This window comes from Drosophila obscura, unplaced genomic scaffold, assembly GCF_018151105.1.
Source record: "Drosophila obscura isolate BZ-5 IFL unplaced genomic scaffold, ASM1815110v1 contig_46, whole genome shotgun sequence".
Classification (NCBI taxonomy): Eukaryota; Metazoa; Arthropoda; class Insecta; order Diptera; family Drosophilidae; genus Drosophila; species Drosophila obscura.
This window is the reverse complement of record NW_024542835.1, coordinates 1,112,490-1,138,719: the sequence shown is the minus strand read 5'-3', so window position 1 is coordinate 1,138,719 and position 26,230 is coordinate 1,112,490. Positions and strand designations below refer to the sequence as shown.

General features: G+C 42.2%; 5 protein-coding genes and 1 non-coding gene across 7 annotated transcripts; 4 read left to right on the top strand and 2 right to left on the bottom strand.

Annotated features, from left to right (window-relative positions):
• The first annotated feature begins 2,817 nt into the window (after nt 1-2,817).
• LOC111081593 (RNA-splicing ligase RtcB homolog) lies at nt 2,818-5,096 on the top strand. Its single transcript, XM_041595299.1, has 2 exons — nt 2,818-3,036; nt 4,135-5,096. Exons 1-2 carry the CDS (start codon nt 2,818-2,820, stop codon nt 4,996-4,998), a joined length of 1,083 nt encoding a protein of 360 aa, XP_041451233.1. The 3' UTR covers nt 4,999-5,096.
• On the top strand, nt 5,075-5,404 carry LOC121404897. Its single transcript, XM_041595297.1, has one exon. It carries the CDS (start codon nt 5,075-5,077, stop codon nt 5,402-5,404), a length of 330 nt encoding a protein of 109 aa, XP_041451231.1.
• A 2,580-nt stretch (nt 5,405-7,984) lies between these two features.
• Nucleotides 7,985-12,060, bottom strand: LOC111074626 (protein pigeon). 2 transcript variants are annotated; one of them, XM_022367478.2, is made up of 9 exons: nt 11,909-12,060; nt 11,442-11,843; nt 11,074-11,375; nt 9,824-11,008; nt 9,540-9,772; nt 9,253-9,467; nt 8,965-9,189; nt 8,744-8,894; nt 8,512-8,604 (listed from the first exon to the last, which is right to left on the bottom strand). In XM_022367478.2, the coding sequence occupies exons 1-8, from the start codon at nt 11,970-11,972 to the stop codon at nt 8,770-8,772; spliced, it is 2,751 nt and encodes a 916-aa protein (XP_022223170.2). In that variant the 5' UTR covers nt 11,973-12,060; the 3' UTR covers nt 8,512-8,604; nt 8,744-8,769. The 2 variants fall into 2 exon arrangements, with proteins under 2 accessions (XP_022223169.2, XP_022223170.2); XM_022367477.2 differs by lacking the exon at nt 8,744-8,894 and having other exon boundaries at nt 7,985-8,604.
• A 1,436-nt stretch (nt 12,061-13,496) lies between these two features.
• Nucleotides 13,497-15,219, top strand: LOC111081595 (tubulin gamma-2 chain). Its single transcript, XM_022377699.2, has 4 exons — nt 13,497-13,621; nt 13,672-13,874; nt 13,943-14,533; nt 14,605-15,219. The coding sequence occupies exons 1-4, from the start codon at nt 13,573-13,575 to the stop codon at nt 15,133-15,135; spliced, it is 1,374 nt and encodes a 457-aa protein (XP_022233391.1). The 5' UTR covers nt 13,497-13,572; the 3' UTR covers nt 15,136-15,219.
• Nucleotides 15,220-19,642: 4,423 nt separating this feature from the next.
• Nucleotides 19,643-21,445, top strand: LOC111074620. Its single transcript, XR_005968256.1, has 4 exons — nt 19,643-19,747; nt 19,959-20,325; nt 20,405-21,369; nt 21,431-21,445. It is a non-coding gene; the product is annotated as an uncharacterized LOC111074620 (transcript).
• A 1,411-nt stretch (nt 21,446-22,856) lies between these two features.
• Nucleotides 22,857-25,899, bottom strand: LOC111074614 (small cysteine and glycine repeat-containing protein 1). The gene is made up of 3 exons (XM_041595317.1): nt 25,807-25,899; nt 23,226-23,592; nt 22,857-23,146 (listed from the first exon to the last, which is right to left on the bottom strand). Exon 3 carries the CDS (start codon nt 23,040-23,042, stop codon nt 22,872-22,874), a length of 171 nt encoding a protein of 56 aa, XP_041451251.1. The 5' UTR covers nt 23,043-23,146; nt 23,226-23,592; nt 25,807-25,899; the 3' UTR covers nt 22,857-22,871.
• Between the last annotated feature and the right edge of the window lie 331 nt (nt 25,900-26,230).

Genomic DNA, 26,230 nt, shown 5'->3' with positions numbered 1-26,230 from the left:
AGAGCTATGTGAAAAAAACAAGCGCTACCTCTGAAAAAAGCATACAAAAAAAATACCAGACTTCGAAAATTCTTCAAAAAAAAGTTCTGCCATAGAAAAAAAACCATAATTCTTTAAAAAATTTTAAATCCCCATATCTATCAGAAAAAGTCGGTTTGGATCCTTGAGGAAAAAAAAAGTTCGATTTTGTCGAGTAGTGTTATCAACCAAAAATATTAAACTTAAAAAAAAACGAGAAGGAACGTGTGAGTCGCTTCTGGGGACGCGACTCTACTTATACCCGTACTCAGTCAGTATATACATTTTTGAGCTTATGATTTTTTAGAATTTAAAAATTAAAAAAAAAATTTTATATGTTACATTTTTTTGCTACATCTGTTATCTACATCTACATCTACAATGTATATTCCACATCTAACATGTAGATTGTACATGTACCATTTATATTCTACATCTCCTCCGCTAGGGGTTGCTCGCGCACTGAACGCGGCAGAGTGTGCGAGCGAGAAAGAGAATCAGTAGCGTCAGCAGCGCTGGAGAAGGAGAGGGAACCAACAGAAAATTAATTTCTTCATTCTGGCTATAATTATGATCCGATCTAGTTCAGATTCGGCAATCTGGTAGATATGGGCATTCTCTACGATACTGCGTTTTTAGTTTTATCGTATCTTTAAAAATGTGCCTGCCACAGATTTTCGTCCTTTGTGGGGGCGGAAGGGGGCGGGGCGAAATTTTGAAATACACTTGTAGCAGTGTGATATCACATGAGTCTGGAAACCAAATTTGGTTTCTCTAGCTCTTATAGTCTCTCAGATCTAGGCGCTCATCAAGACGGACAGACGGACAGACGGACGGACGGACGGACGGACAGACGGACATGGCTATATCGACTCGGCTATTGATGCTGATCAAGAATATATATACTTTATGGGGTCGGAAACGTTTCCTTCTCTGCGTTGCACACATCCACTTTTACTACAAATCTAATATACCCCTTAACTCTTTTTTGAGTACGGGTATAACAAATTTAAAAGAAGCTTTCCAAATTTTTCATTAAAGTAGGTTACTTTAGTTGTATTCAAAGGTTAATATTTTGTTGTAAAGCCTTTGGAAGCAACCACAGTGTCTCAGCGTCTTGTCATGAAAGTTCACCTCATTTTCGCATCTTTCCTGGGAGATATGGCACCACCAATAATGCCTGATACCCCAAAGATCAATATTGTTCCTTGGTTTCATATTAGAAACATATTTTTTAGCTTTAGCGCAAAGATTTTTCATGGTGTTCATATCTGGCGACTAAGCAGGCCAACGCATTACATTAAATGCACTGATCTCGAACCACCTTCGATGCTTCCTTGCTGGTCTGTTTTAGATCATTGTCCTGATGGCAGACACAAAACAACGGCATTTCCTATTCCATATAAGGCAGCATCATTATTTTCTAATATTTTAATATAGACATGTTGATCCATCATCCATTTGTGCCATGTATTGGACCACCTCAATAACACGAAAAGCATGCCCATGCAATGATACTTATCCCTGAGTGTTTAATGGTTTTATATATTAGCCAGGGGTTTTTATTCTGCATTAGGTGTCGTCATACATAAGATTGATAGCCTTTTCCACAAAAAAAAATAATTTGACTTTCTTCGGACCACATGATGTTTCTTTGGGACAACTCCAGTGCTATTTGCATACTGCACTCACTTTGCCCCATGGCTTTCTTTCTAAAGTGGATTTTTCCTAGGACTTTTGGCACTTAATTTATTATCTTGTATGCAAGAACTAACTTTGCTCATCCTTGGCGATTTATAAGGGTCCTTCTTGCTCTCATCAAGCAGTAGTTTGACCGGAAATGGCGGTATCTCGGCTTTTATTCCGTGTGTTTTTTGTTGGTTGCATGTTTTAAAGCATTGCGAATCAATGCTCAATGATCAACCAACAATTTGCTTCACACTAAGATAGGTGTTTCCTTCTGAAATAAAAGTTTTAATCCTCATGCTTTTTTCTTACCTAAAGTGCTTTCTAAGACCCAAAACTACTTTTATTTTGTTAAGTTCTTGCCAAAATCAATCTAAGACACCGTGTTTTAATTTATTTAAGATCATAAAATATCAAAAAGCTCGGAAAAGTAAAAGTTTTTATAAAAAACCAATTTTAGTGCTATTTTTGTTGCCGTCTTATTTCGCACCTCTTTCGCAAAATTGCATAAAGTAATAAGAACAGTTAGGATTTTGAGAGTAAGCACACTTCTCTCAGAGAGGAGATATGTAAACCTAATTGATATTACAGTAGAGTGCAAAATATGTTGGTTAGTGATCATTTTTTGAAACAATAAAGACTGTGGTACCAAACAGTGCTATTATTTCTGCCGCAACTGTAAGTATACACAAAAAAATACGATGATTATGAATATTTTATTTGTCGGTCCTGGTTGACCATTCGGCGGATATGCCTATATATAATTTGATTTTAAACGTTTTATTACAATATAAGAAACAAAATATGATACAACTGTATGTAACCGACTCACCCTCGTTATAATAAATAACAATAATAATATTTACAATAACATTTTTGGAACATTTACAGCGTGCAGGATTTCAAATGCTCCCATATCCATGCAGTGTCAGCTGTCAACGCGCCTGTCACGTATTGCCGTCACTGCGTATCCAGCAGGAGAAACTAGCAAGAGCTCGTGCACGTATTCAGCAAGAGAAACTAGCAAGAGCTCGTGCACGTGCACGCAGCCAGCAGGAGAAACTAGCAAGAGCTACCACCTCCCGCCAAGTACATACGGCTAGTGGAGATCATATGTACGCGAGTACGCGTACAAAGAGAGATGCAGAGAGAGATGCAGAGAGAGATGCAGAGGAGGATGCAGAGGAGGATTCAGAGGAAGAATCAGAGCAGGATTCAATCGTAGAGCGTGCCATAGAAGAGCACGAAAAAAAATCAGCACGAGACGCCGAGATTCAGCGGCGAGCTGTCAGGCGATATGCCCAGCACCTGGCCCATGCCCGCCAGCAACAGGTCCAGTTGTGCCCCATCACGGGCATACTGATTGGCCGGGAGGAGCAGCAGCGACAACTGGAGCTGGAGGAGCAGCGAGAGCTGGAGCAGGAGGAGCAGCAGCGACAACAGGAGCACGCCACGAGATAAAAAATCTTGTCTTTACGAGATAAAAATCTTGTCTTTACGAGATAAAAAATCTTGTCTTTACGAGATAAAAAATCTTGTCTTTACGAGATAAAAATCTTGTCTTTACGAGATAAAAATCTCGTTATTATGAGAAAAGCTGTCCGATCGACCTCATTTTCCTTATTTGGAAATGAAAGATCGCTGATGAGGAAGAGTGGTTTCTTCCGAAACAGTTTCATTATTATTATTATATAACGCATTTTTTAATAATTGTTAATTGTAATCATATATGTATTTATTAAATTTAAGGAAGAAAAATAAATTTTTAAAAGAAAATCAAAAGTCCGTCAACCATCTGTCTGTCTGTCCTTATAGATATATATTTAAATTTGATGCTGCTACTCCGCCAGTGTGTTGAACTTCATCGTCGCGACCCTCGTACCTGAAATGAGAGCGGGGATGTGTGTGCATGACACCCATCTTTTGGGTTGTGGACAACTACACCCACTGCCTGGGACCGGTATTTAGTGGTAGATTTGCAGTACTGCCAACCATTATGCTCATGATGAATTGCACTTTCAGTTCTTTGTGATCGGAGTGGCTTGTCTGACCACTGCCGTCGTCAGCATTGCCTATTGGATTGGTTTCCCCTTTTGGTTGGCTATGGAGCTTCACTGGAGAGAGCGATAAAGGTAAATTTATGACTACCATTGCCGAGTTTTTTTACTTGAGCGAGTTTCTAATTGTTATTTTAGAACCTTGCGATCTATCGTCATCCTTACATATTAAAATATGTGACCACATGGGACCAGTCGGGACAAAAGCATCTTGCCACGGAGAGAGTCAGGCCACTTAACGACGTGCTGGCTAAGCAGAGCGACATACAAATTTGCCTGGGTCTACGAAGGATACTCTGCAGCCTTATATTTTTGATTGAAAAGGCACAGGCAAGGCATTTAAATATATGCACACATTCCGTTTACGTGACAGACAGAACTGCTGGAGGAACTCTTCAACTCGTGCCGTCCCGGAGCAGTGGGTGGCTTCCTGCCCGGCGTCAAGCAAATCGCGAATGTGGCCGCCCTGCCAGGAATTGTGGGTCGCTCAATCGGCCTGCCTGACATACACTCCGGCTATGGATTCGCCATCGGGAACATGGCCGCTTTTGACATGGATAGCCCGCTGTCGATAGTGAGTCCTGGCGGCGTGGGCTTCGACATCAATTGCGGGGTCCGCCTGCTGCGCACCAATTTGTACGAGAAGGACGTGCAGCCCGTGAAGGAGCAGCTGGCACAGTCTCTGTTCGACCACATACCTGTCGGGGTGGGCTCAAAGGGCATCATTCCGATGAACGCCCGTGACCTGGAGGAGGCCTTGGAAATGGGGATGGACGTCTGGGCCGAGGACAAGGAGCACTGCGAGGAGTACGGCCGCATGGTGAACGCCGACCCCGCCAAGGTAAGCATGCGGGCCAAGAAGCGTGGTCTGCCGCAGCTTGGAACACTGGGTGCCGGCAACCACTACGCCGAGATCCAGGTGGTGGACGAAATCTACGACAAGTGGAGCGCCTCCAAGATGGGCATCGAGGAGAAGGGCCAGGTGGTCGTCATGATACACTCGGGAAGTCGCGGCTTTGGTCACCAGGTGGCCGCGCTGGTGCAAATGGAAAAGGCCATGAAACGCGACAAGATAGAGACCAACGATCGGCAGCTGGCCTGCGCCCGCATCAACTCTGTGGAGGGACAGGTCTACCTCAAGGCCATGGCGGCGGCGGCCAACTTCGCCTGGGTCAACCGCAGCTCCATGACCTCCATGCCAGGGGGCGTCGGAGACTCTCCGCCTACGTGCCCTTAAATTGGACCATGCCAAGTGGTCGCCCGATATCGTGAATGCTGTCTGTAAGGTTGCACGCTCCCTACTCTTCTTGGACATGCGTCACTGTGATGTGCGGGATTATCAGATAACACGGCTCTTGGAATCGGCGGATAAGATGGAGGCTCTTACTCTGCTGCATGTGCACAATCAGACGGGAGAATCTTATCTGCAGTACAATATACTCAGCAAGGTGCCAGCCTTAAAACTCATCCACATAACGATTCTCGGAATATTGCCGTTTTCACCTGAGGAGCTGTCCCAGCAGTGCACGCGCCTCAGCTTTTTGATTAGCGACTTGATCAACAGGGAATTCAAAATATACGGACCAACAGCTTACCTACAAAACTACTATAAATATTACCATGAATATTTCAAGACCCACTGAATGTTACAACCAAAAAATGTTAAATGATCTCAAAATAAATCCGTAAAAATAACCGAAAATATGTATTCAGTTCATGCTGAACCAGTTCGCATGTAATATCATATATCATATCTTATCATATCTTCATTTCGTATTTGCAGGAATCGACCTTCGATTTGCCAAATTCTGTCTTTACCACCATTGGTGTTGCCAGCTCATTCGCCTCTTCTTGTCCTCGTCTTTGGCATCACTTCCAATCCTGACCAGGTCTCCGTAATCTGGAGCGACGGATTGAGCCCGGCTGGCACGCTGAAAATTGTGGAGGAGCTACCCACATTGATTAAGTTCAGGTTCAGCAGCTTCAAGTACAGGGCATTGTTAAAACGATCCGATTTCTCCGTTTTCACTGTGACCAGGTGCACCAAAAGGTCAAGAGTCTATCCTGAGACGCGTATGTCGGCCAAGTGGACGAACCGGTAGATATTATCCTGCATCGCTGAAGTGATGCAGCGCCTTGAAGATAGGACTTCCGATAGGACTTTCTTGCAACCGGACAACTAAATTTGGTCCAATTACTATACACATCACAGCCTGGACTGGTCATGTGGCGAAATGGAAAAGAAAGCGTAGAACTTTCGCAAAAAAAATAGGGAAACGCTTGAAAGCCTTGTTGTGTCGTTCTTCCTACAAAACTGCTACTTACCAACAGAACAGAAATCAATATTCTAATGATTTCATATATTTCATCCATTAGACATTAGTTATATCTCAAAACAATATTTTCCGACTTGTTTTGAGATATAACTGTAGTTCTTCTATAGAAATTCAAATTTTCTGAGATATTTATTACAGGGTAGATGACTATGAAAAAAAAAATTTTTGAAATAAGTTTTATAATAAAAGCTTCTAGACATTGTAGCACCATTTTATCTTGCAAACTGAATTTTGAAAGATTTTCCTTTCAAATCCAGTTTATTTCATGAAGATATCTTGATTCGTTCAGATGTTATTAATTTAGCAAGCTGAAATGGCCGAAGGCCCCATTGTGCGACGGAAGAAAAGGTTGCTGGTTGGTACAACCAGTACAAATATATTCCATATATTTGATTTAGTGCAAATTGTTGTTGGACGCGGAGAAGGCGTGTTCCCATCGGTTAGAAAATTAATTCAAAACTCACTAATAATAAAAACAGTCAATATGCCAAGTTTAAACATTCTAGCTTTACTGTGTAGGTTAATGCCATACAAAAACAGCATTTCCGCCCACTGTGCGTTGGCTGGCGATGATTAAACTGACTAAAACGAATGAAGTTGAGCCGCTCCGTTTCTACCTTTATGTACATGTCGACGCAGTACTTTTGAAACAACCGGCGATATCTCAACAGATAATTGTCAACCTCTGGTCGAATCATCAATAGATACGCATACAAATTCATTGCTCTGACCTTCTTATTCGTTTTCTGCACGTTCGTAAAAACATTCTCCTGGCAACAACTGAATACCACTGACAACAAATTTAAATCAAATCAGTCCAGCCGTTCTTACGAGATGTACCATACATTTTCATCTCTCCATTTATATACATATATATAGATGGGGTCGGAAACGTTTTCTTCTCTGCGTTGCAAACATCCACTTTTACCAAAAACCTAATATACCCCTTAACTCCTCGAGTACGGGTATAAAAATGGAAGGGAACTATCGCAATCCGGCTAGAAAAGTGCAATAATAAAGATTAATGTAATCTAATTAAGTCAGTCGAATGAATACCGATATTCGAATTTACTAATTTTATATTCACTACTCATTTTATTAAAACAGGTAAGCAAAACTAATTGAGACTATTAAGACTGTGACACGACTACAAAACAATTCTTCCAGCTTCTGATGCGTTTAAAAACGTTGTCATTTCAGGGCCAATCCTTCTAATGCAATATTAAGCTTATGACATATTAATTCAAATTGGGATAAATATCTTACATAATATAAATAACACTGCGTTAAAATAGAAGCTTTTGAATGTACTTTGCCCGAGACAAAAATTAGGTTGTAGGCCCGAATGAATTTGCAATATACCCCCTTTTAAGTACGCAGAATAAGGTTATTTATTAATACTAGTTGCGTTTATAATATATAGTGTTTGTGTGTTCCAACTCCCATGCGTTCGACGATAACTTGATTGTCCCGAGAAAAAGGCCAAGCACTGCAATATAAGCAAATTGAAGGGCACATACGAGCTATTAAAGGCTCATGCTCATAGGAATATTTAAAGATGAAATAGTTCTCATTCCGAGGATTCCAACGATCCCCACTGATAATCACTTGGAGTTTAAACGAATTGAGTTCCAATTCCTCTTGCCTTCGCCATGGCGGTTAACAAATCGCATGGCAAATCCTTGATTGTTTGTGGTCACCACTTAAAAAATCCATGTTTTTCTCATGGTCGGTTCTACGAATTTTTTTTAGAATTATAAATAATTTTTAAATACTTCTTCTTTTTTTCATTCTGAAAAGCTAATTGATGCAGCTAAAAATTATACCCAAGCACCTTGTGGTTTTAGCTTACCGAAATATTAAGTGGAGTGCGTGGCTGGATGGGGGGACAGGAGCTTATTTTAATTAAGTAGGTGGCAGCATCTTATTTACTTTACGCGTGATTCAAGTATATTTTTGATTAATTTTCACCATTATACATAGTATGTACATATGTATGGCATATGTGGTGTAATCGATATAATTAAATAATTATAAATAAGTGCATAAATGTTTGTCTAATTATAGAAACTACAGCGAAATCATTATTAGACATGGAATGTATGTAAGCCTTCACACATATGATGACAATAGGAACCATTGAAATAATATTAAACACCGAAACTTTTAAACATTTAAGAACGGACCATGGCTATGTTTTAAAGAGAGCGTATTCTATTAACTTATGTATGTCCGCCTACAGACAGAATGTAGCTTGTATTGGATACCCAATCCAACCCAAATACTTGACATTTTGACACAATACTTTGGCCTGCATGTAATACTAATGTATTGTTTATATGTTATAGGTTTATATAGATTAAAGCTCTATTCTTCCACTTTCAGCTGGTCCATGGAGCTTAGAGTCGTTTCGATGAGCAAATTGTAGTCCAATTCGTTTAGACTCGCCTTCGCCGTCAGCAAGTCAAGAAAAGAGTCCAGAGGTGACAGTGTTTCCGCACTAAGATCTGAAACATGAATTATCACGTGAGTTACAACTTTAGAAACTACACCATAAAACAGAAACAAAAAGACGCATGCATTTTCAGACAGGACAGAGACTGGCAAACACGGAGTTAGATGAATGATGGCGCTGTCATCGCTTACCAGTTATCGATGAGTATTTGAGTATTCTACCAAATGCGGGACTGTTGCCTGAACACAAAACTAGAAATGCTCAGGACGGCCGTGGTTAAAATGATAAGTAGGAAAACCAAAACAAGCGAATGGCAAACAACTGTGTGAGGCTTTCCCAAGGCTGAATCGGGGTGGATGTGCGTGCAAATGAAATTGATTCAAAATATGAATGGGGAAGAAGGAAATCTCACCGCTCCTCGCGTTGGTCCGCAACTGGTTGGCACAGGCAGATGGTCGCTGCTGGTGGGGGGCTTCCTGCTGCTGACCCGATAGGATGTTGGCTGCATGCTCCCGGCCACGGATCATGAGGCTGTCCGGATGCTGCCAGCATTTCAGCAGCCTCTGGGCCCGCTGCTTGGGCAGGGCTGTCAGTAACAAGAGCTTTCGCTCGATCCCCAGCGGGGAGTCTTCGATATCTGAAAAGGAATCGGAAGTAAGTTAGTGCGTCAAATTAAAGTAATGCTCGAAAGTAATCCCACCATAGACAATACTCTTCATCACATCCACCTGCAGCTCAAACACGTGGTTCTCCACGTACTGCAGGAACATATCAAATTCCAAGGCCCGATACCCCAGGTAGGTAAAGAACGATGAAAAGCCTTCGGGCAGGGGAAAGGCAATCGATTCCACAGCCAAACAATACCGCTCCAGGATGAGAAACAGTGAATGCTGTTGACTGCCAGCCATTTGGTCACTAGAAAACAAAAGGGCATTCAACAAATTTCCTGTAAAATCCCGTAGCAAGGAGTCGATTTCCTTCACCCACATCAGTTGAAAGCCCCGCAATGTCTCCACACGTGCATCGAGGCCCGTTGCTCGGCACACCAACGAGCATAGGGCCCTGGAAAGCTCCAGCTGTGAGGACACGAACTGCGAGGCAACGGCATGAACATGAGCCGGAGCCTGCGACCGCTCGAAAAAGGTCTCCTTCAGCCAGCGGAATCCTGTTTGCGGTTTCGACGAGTGTTTAACCAAATGGACGCTCAGTTCCCGTAAATACTATCAGCACATCGTTAGTAAAGCTCTTAGGGAAAAGATTATTTTAATTACCACAGAGATGACATGCTCCTGTTTGCTGGCCGTGCATCCCTCAAGCTCTATGAAGGGCAGTACTTCGTTGCTGAACGGAAAAGCGCTGCTGCTGCTGTAATCCCCAAATCCGCCGCCGGTGCCCGTATTCGGCGTCATTGGTGTGGTAGAACGGGATAAAGCCTCCGGCTGATAGCACGCCAGACTGAAGATCAGCTTCTCTGTGACCTGTTCAGCGCTGAATCGTGGCTGCTCCTGCTTGGCTGACTCGTTCAGTAGGTCCCAGAGACGTGTCCAGATATCGGTGCGGTAAGGCGATAGTCGCTGCTGCGGCGAGAGCAACATCATGCTGGTGTTGTGAAGCGTCTCGTGCGACAGACCCACATTGATGTCAGCCACACGGGCATGGATGGGGCGCGAAGCTATGGCCGTTGTCAGAGGTATGAGTCTCATCAGTGGCTTGGCTTCTTCGGGCAAACCTCGAACGGCAGCCGCATAGCTGCCCGCCACGAGGGCCTCCTTCAGCAGGGCCACCGTATCGAGGGATAGAGGACGCTCCAAAATGGTGTTCAGCAGCTCCGCCAGGACATCCAAATCATTGGAATGCAGTAAAAAGTAGTGAATGATGCTGATGCGATTGTCCAGGGAGCTGTCATTTCGGAACGCCTCAATGAGATGCGATCTGGGCACAGTCAGCGAAACCAAGTCCAAGGTGGCTGTGTCATAGGCCAAGGTGCCCCACTTCCTCAAGGGCACAAACTGGGTAATCCGGGTAAGATCCGGCCCTCGATTGTGGGCCGCACAAACGATGTGACAGATGGGCTCGTGCTGCAGGCCCACATCCAGCAAGTGCACGAAGAAGGCCGAGGAAACGAGCAAATGGTGCTGACCATGCAGGGAAAATGTGGGCCGTAGCAAGCGAGCCTTCTGCCAGGGAACGCCTGGCATAACACAGTGCACCACACAGCCGTGATGCAGCAGCGTTACGGAATAGGCAAAATGCACCTCCTGCTGCTCAGTCTGCATGGGCTGGTACAGGTAATAATGGCAGACGAAGAACATGCCCGAACTGTCCGCCAGAATGATTAAGTTTAGCGTGCTATCGTGCACGCGCAGCGGGACAGCATCGTCGTCGTAGCTGGGCATTGAATCATTCGAGTCATTGGAGCCCGTTGGCAGCTTCGGCAGATTTAGGGGTATATTGAGCTGGAAAGGCCGAGTGCATCATCACAATAACTGGGTTGACTAAGCTATGTAGCCAGACTACCTACCACCGTTTCCGTCGGCTGTTTCTCGTTAAACTGAAAAGCGGACAGTGTTGGACTCAGCGTGGGAGCTGCCTGCCCGCCTGTCTCCTCCCGTTCGTCCAGCAAACTGAGACTTTTCGCCTTTGGCTTTAGGTGTATGTAATACAGGGCCTGGCACTCTGCATCCCACTGAGCCCAGCTGAAGTTCTTGGCCAGTTTTTCATGTGTCAGAATGCTAGTGTCCAGCTGCCAGGCACTGCCTTCCGCACCACCAGGTTGCGTTGTGGTCGAGCTTTGCTTGACGATGCAATTGTACTGCTTGATGGCTGTACGGGAGAATATGCTTAAGGGGGTTCCTTACTTCACGCCAAACTCAGACGACAACTACTTACATTCCTCGTGGGTGAGCACCAACAGTTTGTCCTGCCAGCAGGTGCGCGTGGCGCCCTCCACACGCCACAGAAACTGTGTCATTATCTGTCGCGACGAGGGCTCCTCGTTAAGGGGTGTGGGCGAGCCGCTCTCGGTGCTGCGCACTTCCACAACGAAGGCCTGGTAGAACTGTCCCTCGGACTTGACAACATACGAGAGGAGAGTCACGCTGCTGTTGATGCTCGCCTGGATGACCTCGCAACAGGGCATGGTCCACAGCAGGCGCAGCTGCTTTTTGGTGGCATGGAAATGTCCAATGCAGGTCTCACGTCTCTTTTCATCATCCAAATAGTCAAATATCCAGGATGTTAACAGTGAGCCGTCCTGCTCCTGGCCTAAAATTCTCCATTCATTCGCCTTTTCTGCTTCGAGGGAGCAGTTAAATAAATGCTTAATTAGCAGTAAATGGCTTTGATATTAAACTTGCCTATGTGCCCCTGGCTGGCCAGAAGTCCGCAGAAGTTGGCGGCCAAGTTCTCCTGACGCAACATTGTGATTTTTATTTAAAATCGTCTCATTTTTTTGTGCAACCCGCGGATAGGCAGTAAAAATCAATAACAACAGCTGTGTTCGCGGCCATCGGTGTGACCGTAAGCTGAGAGCCACAAAAATACCACACAATAGTGTTAAATATTTCAATAAGTAGTGTTGGAAAAGTATCTTAATCTTGTTAAATTTTTTCAACGTAAAACGAGAGTAACGGGCTAAATTATAGAGTAATAGCCTTTTTACACTGGGCGCGTCTGCTATCGATATCGGAATAGACGCAATGAAGCAGAAAAGGCGTTTACATTGGCAGACGTGCGTCTTGAATTTTGTTTTGGGTGCTTGATGACAAGGAAAGTAAACAAATTTTGAGAAATCAACAGAATTATGCAAGACGACAAGAAAATGGACGAAAGAGAATTGATTCTTATATTTATTTATTATGTTCAGACATTTCTTTGTAGAGCTTGTGGGAGATCTTCTTAAAATTATGAAAACCATCGAAGTTCGTCTCCAGCAGTGTCATAATGGCATCAGGGGATCACAAAACTGTCGTATGATAATAATACAATCAGTTTCAAGTATTTTATTTAATGACTTTATGTATATTTTCACCTTTTTGCACAATCATACATTTTTAGCGCCAAAATTTGATTTTTGATCTACAATTTTTTGTTGTTATTAGTGGTGATAGTTGCGCTGATAGGCAGAAAATCCCAAAAATGAGCAAAAGCAATCGAATATATCGAATAGACGCACATGAATCAGAAACTGACGCAACTTTTTGCCACCACTAGGGCCCTATGCTTAACCTATGTAAAAAAAACTGCGTCTTCGCCAAGACGCAAAGAAGCATGACGCAGTCCCAATGTAAACAGCCTATCAGCCTGGAGAAACATCGATGAAAGCATCGATGCATCGATGTTTTTAAACTTTTTGGAAACATCGATCTTTAATGGCGACTATCGATGTTTTTGCAAGGTAAGTAAAGTGATGGAAGCGGAGAAGGTACATACATATGTGTAAAAATGTATTTATAAATTGAATTATTATCTGTATTTAGATGTTTTCAGGTATTCAACTGGTGGTGTAGGCAACGTCGGTGGAGGTGCGGCAACATCGTGCGAGTCCGAAAGGTCTTTCAGCTAGGCTGGACAGATCATATCGGACCGTCGCACCAGACTTAAAGTTGATGTCCTAAATAAACTTATGTATCAATAAGAACCAAACCATTTTCTGTTAAACTTATAGAACAAGTTTTGTATTTTGATCTCATTGAATTTGTTTTTTTTTTTGCTTTTACGAATATTATTTATTTTGTTATAAAATGAATAAAATCTTTTCACTTAAATCAATTTAATTTAAAAAAAAAAGTGTGTCCACGAACATCGATGTTTCACCACCTCTACAAGACAAGCAACATGCCATCGGATAATTTTCTAGTATCTATCAACAAAGTATATTTAATTTCGGTATATTTCTGGGCGTCAGACGGTATATTTTATTGATAATTCTGCGGGAACATTTCTGAAAGAACAGTTATTTTGAACATATTTTTTTTGTGCAAAAAGAAAGAAAATAAAGTAAAACTTTGAAAAATTCAAAATGCCGAGTGAAATAATTACGCTTCAACTGGGCCAATGCGGCAATCAGAGTGAGCAAAAACTTCAACTGGTAACTTCGCCTGCTAATTTTCTGTTTAAGTTGGTTTTGAGTTCTGGAAGAGATTGTGCCTGGAGCACGGCATATCCCCGGACGGAGTGCTCGAGGACTTTGCATCCGACGGGCAGGACCGGAAGGACGTGTTCTTCTACCAGGCCGACGACAACCATTACATCCCGCGCGCTGTTCTGATCGACCTGGAGCCGCGTGTCATTCAGAGCATTATGACTTCCCCATATGCCAAGGTAAGTCAACTGGCCTAGAGTCCAGAAAACGAATCAGTGCGGAACGATATACTTCTTTCCCTTGGTAGCTCTACAATCCGGAAAATGTGTTTCTGTCGAAGCATGGCGGCGGCGCAGGAAACAACTGGGCCTCCGGCTTTAGCCAAGGCGAGCGCGTCCAAGAGGAGGTCTTCGATATACTCGACCGGGAGGCGGATGGCAGCGATTCGCTTGAGGGTTTCGTGCTGTGTCACTCCATTGCCGGAGGCACGGGGTCTGGCATGGGTTCATACGTGCTCGAGCGACTCTCCGATCGATTCCCCAAGAAACTTATACAGACCTACAGTGTGTTCCCCAACCAGGATGAGATCAGCGATGTGGTCGTGCAGCCCTACAACTCGATACTCACTCTGAAGCGGCTAACCAAGTGCGCCGATAGCGTCGTGGTGCTGGACAACACCGCTTTGAACCGCATAGCCACTGAGCGTCTGCACATCCAGACGCCGACATTCACGCAGATCAACAATCTGGTCTCCACCATCATGAGTGTGAGCACGACCACCTTGCGGTATCCCTCGTATATGAACAACAATTTGATTGGTCTGATTGCCCCGCTGATACCCACGCCCCAGCTGCATTTCCTTATGACCGGCTACACACCGCTCATATCGGACTATAAGGTGAGCTAAGCGAGCTGATCACTCTATTGCTCTTCCATCCAAACCACTCCTTATGTTATGATGGATTCCAGACCAAGGCGAATGTAAGGAGGACAACCGTGCTGGACGTGATGCGACGCCTACTGCAGCCCAAGAATATGATGGTCTCCTCAACGGCTGACAAGCAGAATCGACATTGCTTCATCTCCATATTGAACATCATACAGGGCGAAGTGGATCCCACTCAGGTGCACAAGTCCCTTCAGCGTATAAGGGAGCGTAAGCTGGCCCAGTTCATACCCTGGGGCCCGGCTAGCATCCAGGTTGCGTTATCGCGCAGCTCTCCCTATGTGCAGACCGCCCACAAGGTGTCCGGACTGATGATGGCCAATCATACGGGCATTAGCGCGCTCTTTAATCGTGCCCTGGCGCAGTATGACAAGCTAAAGAAGCGCAACGCCTTTCTGGATAATTTCCGTCGCGAAGATATGTTCAAGGAGGATCTCACCGAGCTGGACTTGGCCCGAGACACTGTCGACTGTCTAGTGCAGGAGTACGAGGCTGCAACGCAGATCGACTATCGCCAGTGGAGTCCCCGTGTGGAGCCAAAGGGAAGAGCTTGAGCTATGAAATGATTTTGTATTTATAAAGAAGTTTCAATTGGCGTTGAGTTACATTATATACTTGAATATGTTGTGTTGATCTGATCTGATCAGACTTTATCAAAACTTTTACTCTTCAGCTGCTTAGCTGTAAACACGGCCATGACAAGAGGGGGGTGAAGGGTGCATTTGCCCCGGCCGCCCCAATTTAGGGGAGCCGATTAAGATAATGGACCGGTTCTTATGCAGTTTCAAAGTTTCATTTTTGCCCATCCAAAATGTATACATAATCATGTATGCTTTTGAAGAAAATGTCCAAATTTGCTAATGGCATGCAGCACAGGTGTCTGTTTCGTGGTTCTTCGCAAACATTCGCCCTTTAAGCTGTTCCTCACTGTTGTGTTTCGGTATGGAGAAAACGTTGTGTTCAGGGTGAGAACTAAAATCGAACTGACTTTATTACTCTCTCAAGCGCTCTCTGAGCATACATAAATTCGGGTGAGGTAGTGTTAGTGTGTATGTGAATACATTTCAATGGATCGTGAAATAATACTTATGTTGCTAACATATAACACTCACCATGATGCAATTATATAAGGTGGTCTCGTCGGCAGCAGCAGGCCCTTAACAATACTTACAATAGGTGCGAGTGAAAGGGCTCAGCAGTAAGTGTGAGTGAAACAACAATAGAGCGTGTGGATTAACCCTCTAATGGTCCATGGGGTTTAAAGTTGCCGGTTATAATAAAAGGAGTTGATGTGTTTTTTATAATTTAATTTTTAATAGTTTTGAATTTGAAATTAAGCGCTGTTTTTGTTTCTGAATAGAAATTTTTTGGTTCAGACTCTTAATTCTAAAATAAATTCTTATCTTAAAATAAAACCTTTTTATATCTAAATTAATATTAACATTTTCGGAAGCCATTATCAATTTTTCCTTAACGTTTTTTGTTATGTTAAAATGTTCTTTTATAATGTTTAAAAATATTATTTCCAGCTCTTTCAGTTCATTTTTGAACTGTGCAGAAGGTTTTATAAGTCCACCATGCGAGACCTCATCTACGTAGGTAAATGTCGAATTTTCGGCAAACTCATTGGAAAGTCGCAGTTTTTTGATATCATAGCCTGCTAGGTACTCAATGGCATCCTCCGTTAGCTCGTCTAGCTCAGTTTCTGGTGCTATGTTGTTATCAATGTCTACCACAAAATCTTCATATTCGTTCTCCTTGTTGTGTTGACTTAGGTCTGCTTGAGTAGGTATGTCTAGGTTCAACCAAGTGTCAGAATTGTCTTCATCAACATTTTGATTGTTTGACAATAATTCAGTATTCTTGGCTGAATAAAAAAAAAGATTATTAAAAAATGATAATAATAAAAAATAAAACATGGTAAATCACAAAACAAAACACAAAATACAGAACACAGAACAAACCTACAAACAATCACAATCAAAACTTTTCTGGCTGAAACATAGAGCTAAACATTTGACAATTAGTATTTTTAAATTCAATTATTAATTAATAGAGTGTTTCAATTTTGTCATACCTGTTATATATTTTCTTAGCCTATACTTAAATTGAAGTGGAGTCGGATGGTCAAACTGTCCACCTTTAGACCGCATGGCGCCAAAAAAATTCTCCACAATGTCTTGGTTAAGACGACTTGTTAAAATATAACGAATCTCGTACTTCTCCGATAAATATCCATGCAAACCAGGAAGGGATGCATTGTTAACTAAAATACCTTTTTGGAACGGAAGCTTATGAGCTTTGCCAACTATCTCCGTGCGCATAATCTCAGACATTTTAGCCAAAATGCTTCGTTGAACTTCGATTTGTTGGCCATAGGGCTGCGTCGCTTCAATGGAATTTGCTGTTGATAATTTCGAATTGAAAACGTCAAACCAATCATTGAATATTTTGAAGAGATCAGCGGTTTCGCATGCGTTCTCTACTTCATAACCCAACGCATAGCATCGTCTAATGGCGCTAGCGGTTGTATTGGAGAACAGTTGTGTTGCCAATTTGACCTTCTGTTTAGCCAGCGAACCAATATTGATGTGATTATCGGTAATCTTGAACAATATTGACACATCTGATTTAGCACAGTGGCTGATTGTCTGCTGGACTGTCGTCTTAGTCAATCTATTTCCGTTGATGACTAATCCGGAGTGGACATAGTGGTTACGGATCAACTTTACCAGATGGGGAGTATCCGAAAAAACAAATATTTTCAATTCTTCATCCGCTGGATGGCTAAACCAGGTCTTTGCTAAACAAAGAAAAATGTTTCAAATATCTCTTTTGTTTAATTTTGTATAAGAAACTTACTCTCCGATATGCCAAGCTCCCTCCATAATCTTTGATTTCCAGCGCCCAAATCAGAAACAATGGCAACAACAGGATAACCTCTTTTGTGAAGCTTATTTATAATTGATAGCAAAGTATCCGCGTCCATTCGAGCATTGAAATCAAAGTATACTGGCTGCTTCCAAGATTTTTTCAAGCCACGCGCTATGGCCAGTTGAACATAGTTGCTCGGCTCATAGACAACATCCGCTGAGCTGTCATACTCGAAAGCAGCAGCAACCTTCATTTCATCGAAGGACAAAACGCAGAGCTTATCCACTTCGGACATTTCCTCATTTTCCATGAGGTCTATCACTACGTCTAGCTTACCGGCATTAATTTTCACATCTGCCAACCATCTATATAATGTTGCTCGACTCGGCAAAGGAAATCCTTTTCTATATAGATGATTGTAGGCACGAGGTCCCGCGGTATGAAGGCAGATGGCAGCAGAAATGTCTGTTGCATTAAATACAGCTCTCTTCCCTCCACTCTTCAAAATATTTATTTGCGTCTCGGTGAAAATTTTTCCTAAAGATTTGTTTAATTCCTCGTACTCTCCAAGTTGCTGGCGTAAAGATAGCATCTCCTTCTCCATAAGGCGAAGTTGTTTTTTCAGGCTTTCGTTCTTAGTTATGGAGAACGTTACGATTTATACATTTTTCCCTACATTACAAGTAAATTATTGTTTTATTTATTTAAACACGGTTAGCTTACTCTGTTTGCGTGCTCGAATCGGCGTAGCCTAATTTTAAAATATTTGGTTCAGGCTCTGGGTCTCTTTCCGGAACAGCATCGTCATTTAGGCGCCTTCTTTTAAAGACTTGGCCTTTAAAATGCGTGTCGCAAATTTTGGAGTTCTCTCCCAGGCTGCAGCCTAGAGATTTCTCCCACAATTCTCTTTTCACATTACATTTTGGTGCCTTTATCAATTTCACACCGAGCACGTGCTTGCGGCAAACGCGGCAATATGTCATTTTTTTTTTAAACAAGGGTTAAGGTTTGGCAAAAAATTTGTCCGTACCGAACCTTTCACTACAACAAGCGAGCGCGCACTGAACGTTAAGGTCCTCAAACCCGAACGATTCGGCAGCCGACGAGACCACCTTATATAATTGCATCATGACACTCACCATCCTCCTCTTCTTCTAGTTCAATCACGCGTTTTTCTACCCGTACTCGAAGAGTTGAGGTATATTAGCATCAAAACAGCCGAGTCGATATAGACATGTCTGTCGTCCGCCTGTCCGTCCGTCCGTCTGTACGTCTTGTTTGTAGCCGAAATCTCAGAGACTATAAGAGCTAGAGCACCAAATTTTGCTTCTAGACTCATGTGATATCAAACTTAGTCAAGTTTGTTTCAAAATTTTGCCCCACAAAGGACGAAAATCTGTGGCAGCCACAATTTTGAAGATACGATAAAACGATAAAACTCTGTTTCGTAGAGAATGCCCATATCTATCAGAGTGCTGAATCTGATTGAGATTGGATTAATTTTATAATCAGAATGAAGAAATTGATTTTCAGTTGCTTCCCCCACGGTACTTATTCCCTTTCTCGGTCGCACACACTCTGCCCTGTTCAATGCGCGACGATTTGTCGAGATTTATAATCTAACTCTGTATGTAAAATCTACATAACAGATTTAGCAAAAAAAAAAAAGTACAATGTAAAATGTAAAAATCTACATAAATTATAAGCTCACAAATTTATATACTGACTCAGTACTGGTATAAAAGTAGAGTCGCGTCCATAGAAAGCTACTCACACGTTCCTTCTCATTTGTGCATTTAAAGCGTGTGAACCGCGAAAACGCCCAAAACGTTGTCTTCTTTTACGAATAAATAGAGTTTAAGATTGTTGAATAAAATCAGTATCAGAAACAGTACCATCACTGCCTGTTCACTCGTCTACTCTACAATTGCAATCATCAGAGGTTGTCGGTGTATCTTCTGACCCTCATTTGCTCACCGTAGGAAACCCTCTCCGCAGGCCAATTGGTTCAAGTTCTAGTTGCGAAGACAAAATTGTAAACGGTTTATGTACCGTATGCATACCAAATCACACACACAAGCACACGTTAACATAAATAAATGAGAGAATAATAAATTAGAGAATAATCATTGTCCTATTAGTATCCGTTTAGACATCTATTTGTATTTAGCCTGAGCACTCTTTGCCTTTTATTTATCAGAATGTGTGTATTCGATCGAATGAGTTCAGTTGGTTGCTAAATTCGATCCGGTCAGGTGGGTTGCTTAGCAGATTCCCAGAAAAGTTTCACAGGTGAGTGAGAAAAGTTGAAAATTCCTTGGAGAAAACATCTCAGCCCCAATACACAATATACATTCTATAGATGTACATATGTCTTTAGCCATATCCCTCTTTACACCAATCACATGCACCTACGTGGAAACGTCCATGCAGCCTCTACCTTTCCATATCATCTCTCTACTATTAGCCTGATTGACTAACCCGATCCTCGTCCCACCTCCAGAGCCGCCATGTGCTGTCCAAGTCGCTATTATCGGACCACGCCGTGCGTGCAGTGCTGCCTAATCGACTGCAGCTACTGCTGCTTCCAATCGGACTGCTGTGGTCCCTGCTGTGTGACCACCCACCCGCCTAGCTTGTGTGGCGGATGCTTTGGTCCTTGCTGCTAACTGGGATTCCTTTTTTTGGCATCCACAGTACGAGGAGAACGAAGCAGGCGAGTTGACTTAGAGCAACTTTCGAGGTTGACGAGCTACCGAACATCGGATGTGAGCTCATTCCGACTTTGAGCCTGGTTGTAAGCACAACAACAAAAATTCCAATTTTCCAATAACTAACATCTTTTGGAATACTACACTATTTTGATTGTGGTAAGTGGCTAAGAGCATTCCCCTGATGGAAATCGTTTTGCTACTTAGACTTCATGGCAACTCTTTCTACCTTTCACAGAACACTTGTGCTCTTTGTCGGAACCAACAACAGCCACCTCCACCCTCCATCCTCCATCTCAGCAGCAGTTCCTGCTGTTGCTCCAGCTGATTGGGTTCGTCGATATGTGCTGCAATCCTGGTGGCTGCTGCGGCCTGCCCGCCTGCATCCAGTGCACCAACTTCTGCTTCAACTGCTGGACCGGCACGGCGAGCGTTCCCAGCTGCCGCACCGGCTACTCGCCCGGCTGTCCACTCTATCGCGGTTGCTGTGGTGGTCCACGAGGTTGTTGCTAGCGACGCTCCTCGATGTCTACGAAATTAAGAAATAACATTCGCCCTCCCAAATAAAATCATCCGTGAATAAAACCCAACAAAAAGAACCCCACACGACAGTTTGACTGACCGAGTACCAGCCTATACCTATTGAGGCGTCGAGGAGCTTTAGATTTCAGAAATGAAATCCCCTCTGCTGACGCTGTATCTTTTTAGGCACATCATCATAGTCAAATTAGATGCTCGTACCCTGGGAATGGAGGGGTGCCCTTGAAACCACTTGTGGCAGGTGATAGTAGGTGGGCTCCATCATTTGAAACTGCATAGGATGTTCTTGCTGAAGTGGCGTTGGCCCCGTTACATCGAGGGGAGCTTTCACTAAGGAGTTAAGAAGGAAGTGCGTGTGAGGGGTTAAGTAGGAGTGACGAAATCAGAAAACGTGCTCTGAAAAACTGCTGTCAGATATCGAGGCCAGGGTCAAACCCGATAGTAAAAATTGAGAAGTGAGTGGTGAGCAGTTCGGGCCCATAGCTTGGCTCGGAATATTGTAGCCGGGTCAGGTATCTTTGCTGGAGAGGATTCCTTTTTTTTTTGGAGAAGATAGGATCGGTTTCTTGAGAGGATCGCGTTTTGCTGGAGTGGGCTGTATGTCCCCCCATATTGGGAAGTGGATAATTCTCGACTAGCCAGACGATCCGACGTTCCAAAGCCGTGAGTCCGTTCTATATTTATTTACATATTTACTTACATATTTATTTGTTCTTTATTCTAGTGCTCCAAGATATAATTTTAAGGCCACAAAAATTATTTTATTTTTAAAATTAAAAAATTTATTTCTATTAGTATTAACATCATCTTCAATCTTTAAATTGTTTAATTTTAATAGAAATATTTTGGTTTTGTTTATCCCTTTTTTATTATTTTTATTATACAAGGGGTATAAGGGGTATATTAGATTTGTGGTAAAAGTGGATATGTGTAACGCAGAGAAGGAAACGTTTCCGACCCCATAAAGTATATATATTATTGATCAGCATCAATAGCCGAGTCGATATAGCCATGTCTGTCTCTCCGTCTTGTTGAGCGCCTGGATCTCAGAGACTATAAGGGCTAGGGTAACCAAATTTGGTTTCCAGACTCATGTGATATCACACTGCTACAAGTGTATTTCAAAATTTCGCCCCGCCCCCTTCCGCCACCATAAAGAACGAAAATCTGTGGCAGGCACAATTTTAAAGATACGATAAAACTAAACGCAGTATCGTAAAGAATGACCATATCTACCAGATTGCCGAATCTAAATTAGATCGGATCATAATTATAGCCAGAATGAAGAAATTAATTTTCTGTTGGTTCTTCCGCCCCCTCCTGACAGAGACACGCTACCTATCTCTTTCTCACTCGCAAACTCTGCCGTGTTCAGTGCGCGAGCAATCCCTAGCGGAGGAGATGTAGAATATAAATGGAACATGTACAATCTACATGTTAGATGTATAATATACATTGTAGATGTAGATAGCAGATGTAGCAAAAAAGTGTAAAATGTAAAATTTTTTTTTTATTTTAAAATTCTAAAAAATGATATGCTCAAAAATGTACATATATACTGACTGAGTACGGGTATTAATAGAGTCGCGTCCCCAGAAGCGACTCGCACGTTCCTTCTCGTTTTCTCTAGGCACATGTGACCTGCTTTGATCTCTCCCGGAAACTAACCTTCCTCAATCCTAACCTTCTCGGTCACGTTTTTTTTCTTCCTCCCACCACGCATCCCTGTTCCCGACTCTCAGGATCCGCACCAGATGTCGCTGTCATACTTGCTCTCCAACCCTAGCCACTATCGTGTTCATCCCAAGCCGTCCATAACAGTGTGTATTGCTTAAGTTTAAATTGCGTTGCGTTTCCAATGTGTTTTAGGTCATTTGGGAGCTGATTCCAGACTCGAATTAACAAGAGCTCTCGATAAGGCGGGACTGGAACACCTCTTTGCCTCTATAAAGGCCTAAAAAGATACAGCGGCAGAAGAGGGGACTATACATTTCTGACAAAGACGTTGGCCAATCTAAAGCTCCTCGACGCCTCAATAGGTATAGGCTGGTACTCGGTCAGTCAAACTGTCGTGTGGGGTTCTTTTTGTTGGGTTTTATTCACGGATGATTTTATTTGGGAGGGCGAATGTTATTTCATAATTTCGTAGACATCGAGGAGCGTTGCTAGCAACAACCTCGTGGACCACCACAGCAGCCGCGATAGAGTGGACAGCCGGGCGAGTAGCCGGTGCGGCAGCTGGGAACGCTCGCCGTGCCGGTCCAGCAGTTGAAGCAGAAGTTGGTGCACTGGATGCAGGCGGGCAGGCCGCAGCAGCCACCAGGATTGCAGCACATATCGACGAACCCAATCAGCTGGAGCAACAGCAGGAACTGCTGCTGAGATGGAGGATGGAGGGTGGAGGTGGCTGTTGTTGGTTCCGACAAAGAGCACAAGTGTTCTGTGAAAGGTAGAAAGAGTTGCCATGAAGTCTAAGTAGCAAAACGATTTCCATCAGGGGAATGCTCTTAGCCACTTACCACAATCAAAATAGTGTAGTATTCCAAAAGATGTTAGTTATTGGAAAATTGGAATTTTTGTTGTTGTGCTTACAACCAGGCTCAAAGTCGGAATGAGCTCACATCCGATGTTCGGTAGCTCGTCAACCTCGAAAGTTGTTTTAAATCAACTCGCCTGCTTCGTTCTCCTCGTACTGTGGATGCCAAAAAAAGGAATCCCAGTTAGCAGCAAGGACCAAAGCATCCGCCACACAAGCTAGGCGGGTGGGTGGTCACACAGCAGGGACCACAGCAGTCCGATTGGAAGCAGCAGTAGCTGCAGTCGATTAGGCAGCACTGCACGCACGGCGTGGTCCGATAATAGCGACTTGGACAGCACATGGCGGCTCTGGAGGTGGGACGAGGATCGGGTTAGTCAATCAGGCTAATAGTAGAGAGATGAGATGGTAACTGAAGATCCATCATAGAGGAATGTCGTAAACAAATTGCGATAAGAAGCAAACGAGACAAAAGACAAGAAATATTCAAACATCTCTATTGTGTGACCCCTCTTAATAAAAATAAAACAAAATTATTCTGTAAGATTATTCTGTAAGAAAATTCGTGCGGGTACACTGCTTGCTAAAACCGAGAACTACCAACGAGCAAGCAAACTGCTTCTACTTTAAATGTTTGCTGAAGGTATTAAACGCTGAAGTAATAATTCACACTTCGCTCAACCCCGAAATCTATAAGAAAAAGTCATTTTGGGCCACAGCCTAATTGTCATGTTGACTAGTGTAATCAAAAGATCTATTCCACGCAAGTCTCGGGTAGGTATGTAATAACACAACCAACTATAATCAATATAAAGATGTATTTTAATACAATTCGCACACAATTAAGTTTCACTGTGATTTTCGGAGGCTTGGTCAACAAATTCTAGCTGAGCCGTTTCTCCATACTTTTACTTTACCCCAAGGTCTAATTAATTCTCCTTTATGTATGTACATGTAATAACATAAGATATAATATTTTAATTTCCACTTTTCCTGAGTTATCAAAATTTTGAAAACAAAAAGTACAATAAAATCATAGTCTTAAAGCTCAATATTTACCAGACGGTAAGCTGAAATCACAAAATGCTTAAATCCAATTTATAGCTGCATTTATTAGTTTTTCAGAATGCCAAAAATGGTTACAACCAGCTGTAAGATACTCAAGATAAAGGCGCTACCCCTGAAAAAAGCATTACAAACTAAGTTTTGTATATAAATGTGATTAACTATTTTTTAAGCTCCAAATCCATAAACAAAAAAACAAAAGATTCTTGCCACAATTTTCATACATTTTCTCAGCTGAAATTATCGCTATACGCTCATATTTGAAGCAATTCAACTTGTTTTTTTAATTGTTTAATTTTTTTTTATTTGTTCGACACATGATCATCTATAACTGCCATCAGAAATATAAACAACAATATTATTAAAAATCTAGCAAAATATCACTATTAATAAAACATCATCCAAAACGTTTACTTATTTGGATACCTGCTCACAAAAATATTGAAGTCAATGAGCTAGCCATTAGCGCCAAATCTGCTCCATATAGTTCTCTAATATTAATCCATAGCACCTGACATAAACAAGTTCCTAAAAAGTAATATGCTCACAGATAAACACAAACAAATACAATTAACATTAAATTGGTACCAAATCTTTATATAACGAGAGGGAACGTGTGAGTCGCTTCTGGGGACGCGACTCTACCTATACCCGTACTCAGTGAGTATATACATTTGAGCTTATGATTTTTTAGAATTTTAGAATTCATTTTAAATTTTTTTGCTACATTTGTTATCTACATCTACAATGTATATTATACATCTAACATGTAGATTATACATGTACCATTTTGATTCTACAGCTTTACAGCCAGCGGGCTCTCGCGTCCATAACGAGGCAGAGTGTGCGAGCGAGAAAGAGAATGAGTAGCGGGTCACTTGATGAAGAAGGCGGGGGAACCAACTGAAAATTTATTTCTCCATTCTGGCTAAATTTATGATTCGATCTGATTCAGATTCGGCAATCTGGTAGATATGGTCATTCTCCACGATACTGCGTTTAGTTTTATCGTATCTTAAAAATTGTGCCTGCCACAGGTTTTTTCCTTTGTGGAGGTGGAAACGTTTCCTTCTCTGCGTTACACACATCCACTTTTACCACAAATTTAACTCTTTTTGAGTACAGGTAGAACAATTATATATCAGATTATGAATAAACAAAAAATTCAACCAAAACAAAGTTTTTCCCATGTACAAGCAAAAATAATAACATTAAGACTAGGACACACACTAATAACCAGCCAAAACTACCTAAATAAAAACCCCACAAACATCTGTATAAAATGTAATGATGTACCAATGAAAATATAAAATCTACTAAAATGAACACCTAAAATATTTGGTAACGATAATTCTATTTCATTACTATCCAGCCCTTCTGAAAACACTAATATTGTTTTTCACAATATAGCTTTTAGTCCTATATATGATCAGTTTGTAAATAAAGGATATAATATAATATAGGCGAAGAAAGGACTCCAAGGAACCTTTAACACTTACCTGTGAAAATATTTCTGGGAATCTGCTAAGCAACCCACCAGACCAGACCGAATTTAGCAACCAACTGAACTCGTTCGATAGAATATACGTACATACATTCTGGTAAATGAAAAGCCAAAGCCTGTTTAGCCTAAATTCCTATAATTCCTAATGCCTAAATTCCAGCCTATATGTCAAATGGATTCAATTAAAACAATGGATATTCTGGATTAAAATTCTGGACAAGCTCAACAGTCGGAAAAATAAAAATAAAATGCCAAAACAGGTACAAAAATCCGACCGTTTGTTCGCCGCCATATGAAACGGTAGGAAAAGCATTGGAACCGGAAATTAAAATTTTTATTGCATTGTGAGCACCGTAAAAAGGAAACTTGCTTCACATGCCTTCCCGAAACTTCCATTGGGTAATTTAATTTCTCATTCA

Coding starts and splice junctions, on each gene's coding strand:
- LOC111081593 (XM_041595299.1), top strand. CDS start 2,818: ATGTACGCGAGTACGCGTACAAAGAGAGATGCAGAGAGAGATGCAGAG. Junction 3,037..4,134: donor CCCATGCCCGCCAGCAACAG/GTCCAGTTGTGC, acceptor TTTACGTGACAG/ACAGAACTGCTGGAGGAACT.
- LOC121404897 (XM_041595297.1), top strand. CDS start 5,075: ATGCGTCACTGTGATGTGCGGGATTATCAGATAACACGGCTCTTGGAA.
- LOC111074626 (XM_022367477.2), bottom strand. CDS start 11,972: ATGTTGCGTCAGGAGAACTTGGCCGCCAACTTCTGCGGACTTCTGGCC. Junction 11,376..11,441: donor GGTGCTCACCCACGAGGAAT/GTAAGTAGTTGT, acceptor TCTCCCGTACAG/CCATCAAGCAGTACAATTGC. Junction 11,009..11,073: donor AACAGCCGACGGAAACGGTG/GTAGGTAGTCTG, acceptor CGGCCTTTCCAG/CTCAATATACCCCTAAATCT.
- LOC111081595 (XM_022377699.2), top strand. CDS start 13,573: ATGCCGAGTGAAATAATTACGCTTCAACTGGGCCAATGCGGCAATCAG. Junction 13,622..13,671: donor GGGCCAATGCGGCAATCAGA/GTGAGCAAAAAC, acceptor TTTCTGTTTAAG/TTGGTTTTGAGTTCTGGAAG. Junction 14,534..14,604: donor CGCTCATATCGGACTATAAG/GTGAGCTAAGCG, acceptor GATGGATTCCAG/ACCAAGGCGAATGTAAGGAG.
- LOC111074614 (XM_041595317.1), bottom strand. CDS start 23,042: ATGTGCTGCAATCCTGGTGGCTGCTGCGGCCTGCCCGCCTGCATCCAG.